Genomic DNA, 8,826 nt, shown 5'->3' on the forward strand with positions numbered 1-8,826 from the left:
TTTGTTGCAATTTCAGTTGGAAGAACCCCCCCACCCAACCCCACCCCCATCATGCACACCATTTTAATTGTAAATTCTGATGATTGTGGTAGTGACAGACATTTCCTTTTGGCAGCTCAGCGATCCCCAAAGGAGACGCACAAAGCCGGGGCACGTGCGCATTTGTATAGAAACTCATCAGACCGTAAAAAGAGGAGGGACACGGCGTGTGCCTTTATCTGGGAGGGGCAAAAAAGAAAAAACGCACAGTAATATAATAAACCGCAGGTACATCTGCTAAGCAATCTGCAAACCCTCCTACATTCCCCCCGAAACCAAGTCTTTCTACCCTCCCACAAGCAAATCCATAGGGATCTTCGTTTCATCTGATTGGTCGGGGATGTGGCAACAAGGGGCGAGAACAATGGCATCATTCCTCCTTAAAAAGAGTGCAGCTATGCCTTGGAGACGAAAGCATTTTAGGAAGAGAAAGATCAATAGACTATAGATACAGTCGGATTCAAAGTTTCAAGCGTGCATCTTATTCCCAGTAAACCAGGGTTTTATTTTACTGGCACCTATCTTTTTTCGTGCCTTTATTGTTTTTAAACGCAAAGATGCCCAAAGGTTTCTTGGTGAAAAGGAACAGAAAGGCAACCCACGTCTCCTACAGGATTCGCAGCGATGAGGAAAGCGACGAAAAAAAAGATCAGGCTTTGCTGAGAAAAAGCGAGCAGCCCTCACCAGCTTCCGCCGCATCCAGCCCCGACCACGAAGGAGCATCACCAAAGCCGGTGGCGGACACGCCAGTCGCGGCTCCGGATGCTAAACCTATCCAGTTCGGCAACCCGGAGGCTGTGTACCAAGGACTCTACAGCCCCACCCGGCCTGTCAGTAAAGAGCACGAGAGAAGATATTTCGACAGAAGTTTCAATCTGGGCTCGCCTATTTCCGCTGAATCATTCCCGACACCCGCCGCTCTCACCACTTTAGATCAGCTTCTGTTTGCTCCCGTGGACTTAAAAATTGGCACCAGCAACAGCAACCGCAGCGGTACCACCAGCAGCATCACTGCCACTGCCATCAGGAACGCCATCAAAAGGCCATCATCCGATAATGAGCGGAAGGGGAAACCTGCCGCGAAGAAACCAAAAGCAATCAGAAAGCTCAATTTCGAAGATGAAGTTACAACTTCGCCCGTGCTTGGTCTGAAAATAAAAGAAGGTCCGGTCGATCTAAAGCCGAGACCACTGTCATCCGGAGGAAACAAGCCTTTAGGCGAGTTCATCTGTCAGCTGTGCAAGGAAGAATATGTCGACCCGTTTTCTTTAGCTCAGCACAAGTGCTCCAGGATAGTTAGGGTTGAATATAGGTGTCCTGAATGTGACAAAGTCTTCAGCTGCCCGGCAAATCTTGCGTCACACAGGCGTTGGCACAAACCTAGACCGCAAAACGCAACAATATCGGCTGCACAGAATACCAAAACTGATATCGCCAAGATGCCTTCAAGTATCAAGGCTATGTCCGAAGACGAAAAGGAAACAAGGAGTGAGCTTGCTAGTGACAGGGACACCCCCAGCCCCGGTCTGTCGGAGTCCGGATCCGAAGATGGTCTCTACGATTGTCACCAATGCGGGAAAAAGTTTAAGCGCCAGGCCTACCTTAGAAAGCATCTTTTGGGACACCAATCTCTGCAGAATAAAATACACGAAGACCAGGAATTCCAAAACGCGGTGAAGGAGGAGACACTTAGCCCGATTTCTGTTTCAGACGAAAGCCAAAGCCTAGGTCCCTTGAATCTAAGCCCAGTGGAATGTCTGCTATGCCCGGTGTGTGGCGAGAATTTCCCCAACAGGGCTAGCCAAGAGCGGCATCTTCGCCTGCTGCACACGTCCCAAGTTTTCCCCTGTAAATACTGCCCCACCACTTTCTACAGCTCACCGGGACTTACAAGGCACATTAACAAATGCCACCCCTCGGAAAATAGGCAGGTCATCCTCCTCCAAATGCCCGTGCGCCCTGCTTGCTAAACACAAGTCGTGCCTTGGGAAAAGAGTAGCACCTCCACCACAATAAGAACTACGTGCAGCACAAAAGTTCAGGTTGTCTATGTGTCGGAGGGTTTACCTTTCCTTTCAAACCAATCAATGGCTAACGAAATTTTATGGAACTATAACTTGAAGCATATATTTTCAGATTTCTTTTCAATTAGAAAAAAATCAAGACGTTAGATTGACTGTTAAAAGTATTTTTCTAGGACCGCTGAACACGTGTTAATGTATTAGCTTCTAGACCTAAGAAATGGTTATTATAATGTAGGTGTACCTGTTGGCATAAAAGCCTTTAATTCACATGCTGTACATGTATCTTTCAATCTAGCTTTATTATAGCTTGTGAAACGCTGGACATTTTGCCCCATCTTGAAATAAATCAGACTCATTTAAATTTAGTGTAGCCACAAATGCCTTTAGACTTAAACACGTGAATGATGCTGTAAAACTGCCTTAAAAAAGTTGTCAAATAATGATTGTTTTTCTAATGAAGTTGGCACATATTTTATTATCGTTATCAATCGGATTGCAATGTTTCTTCATTATATGTATTTATTTATTTATTCAAAAGTGATAATTTTATGTAAATTATTGTGTTGTGTGATTTATTCGGTGAGTCATTCTGGCATTTTATGTCGTAGCCAAATGTTTCCTCTGTCATATTTATATATAAGTTGTTTTAAATGTTGTAGATGGTTTACAAATTTACTACAATCTACACAGCTCTTGTAAAACGTAAAGCTCTTAGGCGCAGTCTTTTCTATTCACAGGCTATTTTCTTAAATGTTAGCTTTTCTAGCGCTTTAATCGTATGTTCCAACTGTGTTGCCTATCCATTAAAACAATAAACAAAAATATTTTCCAAAATGATAAAAGTGCTTATTTGAAATAGTCTGACTCTTTCCCACCCACACCACCGAAACTTTGATCAATGAAAAATTGTTGTAACTAGGCTCGTGCCAATAGTGTATCCATATCAGGATTTTAGATGTAGGGCAGGGGTCATATATAATCTTGAAAACGAATGGAGCCAACAACCAAATTTTTATTTTTTCGATTATAAAGGCTATACGGACACGAACAGACTACATATAATATCTGACCCATAGGCTACTTACCATGCCCCCACATCAAGTTTTTTTTTAACATTTCCTGATTATGACAGAGGCTGTTCATCGGAACATTGTCTTTGAATTGTCACCTAATCTTAAATTATGTCACTGTCACTTGGAAACTCGCTCTTGAACTCTTGGTGAATTTGGAGATATTCATTAACATTTTAGGTAAATTCCCATTACATTACACGTGCATTGGAATTGCACCCTGCAAGAACACATGGCATTTATATTAATAGTAAATACAGTTAGTTTATCAATCAACGGGAGCACTTATATGACTAATATGAAGCTATTCAAGAGGCTGACACCATCACAGCCCTTATGGAGATCCTAATTAACAAGACGTTCCCCGCAAAGCGTCAGGTAATTGAACACATCAACAATAGGCTCTCAGCTCTAATATTTTGTGATATTATTCGCATTTAGAGCATACGCCCTTTCAGTTTTAAAAACAATTAACTAGGGGTAAACCTGAGTCTGAATGCATGTGGTTAATAGGCTACAGTAATTTTCCGCAGAACTGTAGATTCAGAGTCTCAGTTAAAACAATGCAACATGCGCCAGTAAAACGTATTGGCGCATTTATACGCTTCATTTAACTTAACCATGCAAGTCGGGAGAATGGTGATATATTTCTATTGCTTCCGTAAGGGACAAGCGTTAACCAAAAAAAAAACATAAACTAAAGAAGCAACTGACAACCACATATGGCTCATCCAGATGCTTGAATCACTTTTCACCGTTTAGAGGAAACAGTAGCCTACTAGGTTCTGGGGAATTTAGGATCGCATTTCTGACAAACGAATCAATTTTACTTTTTGGGAAAAAAACACCCATCATGTCGCACAACACGTCACAGTTGAAAAATGGGATGCCAGTGTGCACCAGTGGAAATTACTTCATCCATGAGGGGTGAGAGGTCTTACAGAATTATGTTGCTGAAAGGCTGGCGACAAAATAATACAAAATACATCAAATCTTACAGAGGCCTCTCTGCATGCTGTTTGAAAAGAAATACAGAGTAAATGGCATTGCTAAATTGCCACATGAAGAATTGTAACCCATATCTGGTTTTAACAGTTCAATCAACCCCCGCCCAGCCCCCCTATTCTAGAGAAGTTCCATGGCATCCTGTTGACCTTCTTATGGCAGGTATAGGGGATTTGGGTGTTCGTCGTCTAAAGCCAGAAAAGCATGCAGAGGCTGCACGTACACTCACTGAGCACTATATTAGGAACATTTTAACTTTATTACACCTACTTATTCATGCGATTATCTAATCAGCAAATTGTGTGGCAGCAGTGCAATGCATACAATCATGTAGTTACAGGTCAGGAGCTTCAGTTAATGTTCATATCAACCATCAGAATGGGGAAAAAATGTGATCTAAGTGACTTTGACTGTGGAATGATTATTGGTGGCAGACAGGGTTTGACTATCTCAGAAATAGCTGATTTCCTAGGATTTTCACGCACACTATTCTCTGGAGTTTGCAAAGAATGGTGCAAAAAACAAAACAAAATCCAGTGAGCAGCCGTTCTGCAGACAAGAACTCCTTGTTAATGAGAAACATCAGAGGAGAAAGGCCAGACTGGTCAAAGCTGACAGGAAGGTGACAGTAATGCAAATAACCACACATTACAGGAGTAGGAGAGCAAAAAAAATAAGTCTAATAAATACCTAATGAAGTGCTCACTGAGTGTATGTATACTGTTATGTATGTGGAAATGTGATGTGTATATTTGCCTTTACACTTGGCATTATTTTATGTTGCCTTGACATTGAGTATTGATACAATAACGCAACATTAGTTCCGGGTCAGTGCATTCTGATACGCTGACTCGGATACAGTTAACCATGTATTAAGTCATGGTTAACTGTATCTCCATGGTTCGAGTCATCTTTATTGCTGTTGTTGTTGAAAGGACAAAACACAAACTATCCTCTCTTCAAAAGTGTGTTTATTATTTTCAGTCATTGTAATTCAAAATAAAATAAAGGTGTTCAGAAACACAGCCTCAGGAAATATAGTGTTACAGTAAAAGTTGAGTTACCTGAAGTGAATTTTCTATTGCTTTAGACCACAAACCTTCGAGTATCATATCCTTCAGACCATCTGAAACCTAAATAAATATCTAAAATATTAATCTCACACACAAATGCTGCTTGGATCAATCAATGGATCAATAAAAACATGTAATCTTGAAAAATATATCACTCAAAAGTTCAGACTCACAGACATTTTTACAGACTTTTCATCAAAGAATGTTACAAACTACTATTTCTATTTCAAAGAACTGTTCTATTCTTCTTACTTTTTGTTCATCAAAGAATCCTCCATGTGCAACAATGACAGACCTATTTTCGACAGGACAGACTTTCTCAAACTAGAGACTCTGATGTCCTCTTGAACAGTTGTGCATCTGGGCCTTCCACTTCTCTTTCTGTCCTGGTTAGATCCACTTCTTGCAAGACAGTAGAGAACACCTTTGTATGAAATTGTTCAGAAATTGTTCACATTTCTGTGATTCCAAATTTAAATGGTAGTGTATACACACAGTGACCACTTTATAAGGTAGACCAGACATGCAGACATGATCAAGAGTCATGGTTCAGTTGTTGTTGAGACCAAACATCAGAACAGGGATGAAATGTTATCAAAGTGACTTTGTCTGTGGAATGATTTTTGGTGCCACATGGGCTGGTTTGAGTATCTCAGAAATGGCTGACCTCCTGGGATTTTCATGCAGGGGAGTCTCTAGAGGTTACAGAGAATGGTCGATTAAAAAAAAAAAAAAAAGTGAGTGGCCAGACTGAGTTACTGTCAGCTTAAACCAAATAACCACAAACGACACATTTTTAAAAAATCCAAAGAAAATTAACCTATTCCTTTAAAGTATGAGTACACATGGTTGACTGGCTTTAAGCTGCACAGGAATATGTAACAAAGAACAAATTGCTGACTAAAATAAGAAGATGAGAGAAATTGCGTGTTTTGCAAATTTCCGCAAGTATTAGCCCTTCAGGTAATTGAAAAAGAGATTTGAATTTAAAGGGCAAGGAAGACCTAGTTACATAAATAACAGCAGCAACAACAACAACAACAACACACAAGTCAATTTAAAATCAGGAATACAATTATATATTCTAATGAGACAACAGTTGACTCCCCACTGAGAAATTGCTATTGTTACAGTATCTGGGTCCTTGACCACAGTAAAGACCTGAGCAGAGTCAAGTGAAGTCAACTTTTTTAGATTTAAGGACTGAATAACGTCAATGAACAGTTCTAGGATTTCTCATGGAACAACTTGTTCTCCAGTCTTAAGCCCGAAGCAGATTGCAGTTATGCAATTCTCTGTTTGGCCTGGTCTTCGTATTCTATTATTCAGTTTGCTCTTGGAACTCTTGCCATGTTGCTTTCAGTCAATTCGAACTAAAGTGTCTGTCAAATTAATAAATGTAAATAACACAAATCTGTGGTTGAAGGGCTGCTTCTGGCTGGGCTGGTGGGGTTTCTTTTGCATTCATTTCTTTTTTTATGGTTCAATTTTCAATCACTATGGTGACACGATATACCGTTTCAAAGAAACTCAAGGTTTTGTCTGTACAAGCTATTTTATGTGGGTGGTAAAACAAGTGTGGGGGGACCACACACTACAAGAAATAAGGTAATGTCAGTGTCCTTTTGACAACAACCGTCTAGCATACCAAATGCAAAATAGTTTCTCATTCTAAAAAAGTGCTAACACAGGGAAACATCGACAGAATATCCATTGCTTACTTAGAATTTCTTTGGAGGAATTACTTGTATATAGGAATGTTAATATCTAAGTTTTGTCTATGGTTTCTAGAACACGATGAGCCCAAGTACGAGCATGTCTGATGAGCATCGGTAACGTAGTTGCATAGAAAATGTGTGCATCATCAGTGTGTAAGAAAATTCTGTATAACTTCAGCTCTTCAAAGAACCGACTACAGACATGCTATTGAAAAGATGAGTCAAAATAATTTTAGTGAATGACATTGTTTGTTAAGCATTCATAAAACAACAGAGCAATGTTTTGTCTGCTTAAGGAAACCATAGCATTTTCAATACACATGCTCAAACTGTTACGTTTCGGCAAAAACACTTCTTGAGATTTTATGCCAAAAAAGGTTGACGTTTTACAAAAATTTTTTTTTGTGATGGCCATTGTCTAAATAGAGGGCTTCCTTTGGAGAAGATCTGAAAAATATTTTCTGAGGAAGACAGTGAAAACACCATTGACTCCACAAGAGGACATCTTCAGTGACATGACCCCATTTTATATTGGTGAGCATCTAAAAACATTCTCAAATTCTTTTATTATTATTCAACAGGCTTATGAATAAGGAGCCATCCTGCTTTTGAATAATAAATAGCTTGTGAAATTGTGGAAAGTGTTTAAATGCAGTATCCATGCGGCATTCTGGAGTCTCCAGACATATTTTTTGGAAAACTAGACATAGAGTAGAAAAAAAAACCCAGCAATGCAGAATGCTCATTTTTGGTGACATTGTGCTGAAATTTGAAAGGAGATTTGTCCAATGTTGTGACTTGTCTAGATTGTATTGCTAAGTGCACAATTTGTATCCAGTCAAAAAACTAAATCTTTTCAGTGAGAAAAATAAGCTTCCACTTTCACTGTGTTTGAGCTTCGGTTTTTAGTAATATTTAGAGTAATTCTGATTCTTGGAACAAAGTGGTAAAATGGTTACCTTCCAGGAGAGACGAGAAGTATGCCTATTGTCAAAAGATTTAAAGAATAGTAACCATTTCGTTTTGGGTATGTCGTTTTGAAGCATGTGTCAACACCAGGAGCGATACCTTAAAGGGTTAAAAGCAATTTTACATTTACAGCGCACACAGTACTACGCAGAATTTATCAAACATAAACGGAGTAACAATGAACGGGGTCCTTTTCTGGTGAAAATGACGGCAGTGGCAACAGCGCAGTCACAGCGTGTCTGGATGACGCAGAGGACCAATTCAGCAGGTCTGGCCTCCCGCCGTTTCCAAAGCAACGGTCCCCCGGCCGTCAACCGCCACCCCTGGCACGGCCTGGCGGCAAGAGGAGGCGAGATCTGTGCGCCAGTACAGGTGAGCCGGGGCTATTATCCACTGGCTTTCAGGAGAAAGCCCGGCGCAGTAGGGGGGGACAGATGGCTGGGGGAGTCAGGTTACCCCTCTGCTGCTCCCAGGTCTAGAGGCCAAAACCAAGACAACGGCATGATCACCAACCCCCATCCCTGTTTCCGGCGGCTGACCTTACGTTTCTCCAGCCTTCCCGGACTGGAGGCCGTTCGTCCGTGAGAATAGAAATTGAGCAAACAAGGCTGATAAAGAGCGGTTTCCGAGGCAGTGGGTGTACAGGTAGCTGACGGACGGTCACCTTCACTTTCTCAATAATGAATTAATTACTTGTCAAATGTACACTCAAAAAAGATTACTTGAAGTCATGGACATGGACAATTGCACACAATAGACAGATTGCACACAATATTATTAAGTATGAGACTTGACCTGATTGTAGCAAGTACTTAATCATTTCACATCACATATACTTAATATTGCAACCAGTGTTCGTTGTTTTTTATTTTTTATTTTTTTAATCCAATGATTTTTTTGAGTGCAGCCGAATGAAAATCAAACATGG

The 8,826-nt window shown here is 40.4% G+C and overlaps 1 protein-coding gene across 1 annotated transcript; it reads left to right on the forward strand.

Annotated features, from left to right (window-relative positions):
- The first annotated feature begins 427 nt into the window (after window positions 1-427).
- insm1b (insulinoma-associated 1b) lies at window positions 428-2,862 on the forward strand. Its single transcript, XM_061261976.1, has one exon. It carries the CDS (start codon window positions 597-599, stop codon window positions 2,007-2,009), a length of 1,413 nt encoding a protein of 470 aa, XP_061117960.1. The 5' UTR covers window positions 428-596; the 3' UTR covers window positions 2,010-2,862.
- Window positions 2,863-8,826: the final 5,964 nt, after the last annotated feature.

The sequence above is a fragment of the Conger conger genome, chromosome 1, assembly GCF_963514075.1.
Source record: "Conger conger chromosome 1, fConCon1.1, whole genome shotgun sequence".
NCBI lineage: Eukaryota > Metazoa > Chordata > Actinopteri > Anguilliformes > Congridae > Conger > Conger conger.

What these genes read in the sequence shown, in the direction of transcription:
- insm1b (XM_061261976.1), top strand. Translation starts at nt 597, where the DNA reads ATGCCCAAAGGTTTCTTGGTGAAAAGGAACAGAAAGGCAACCCACGTC.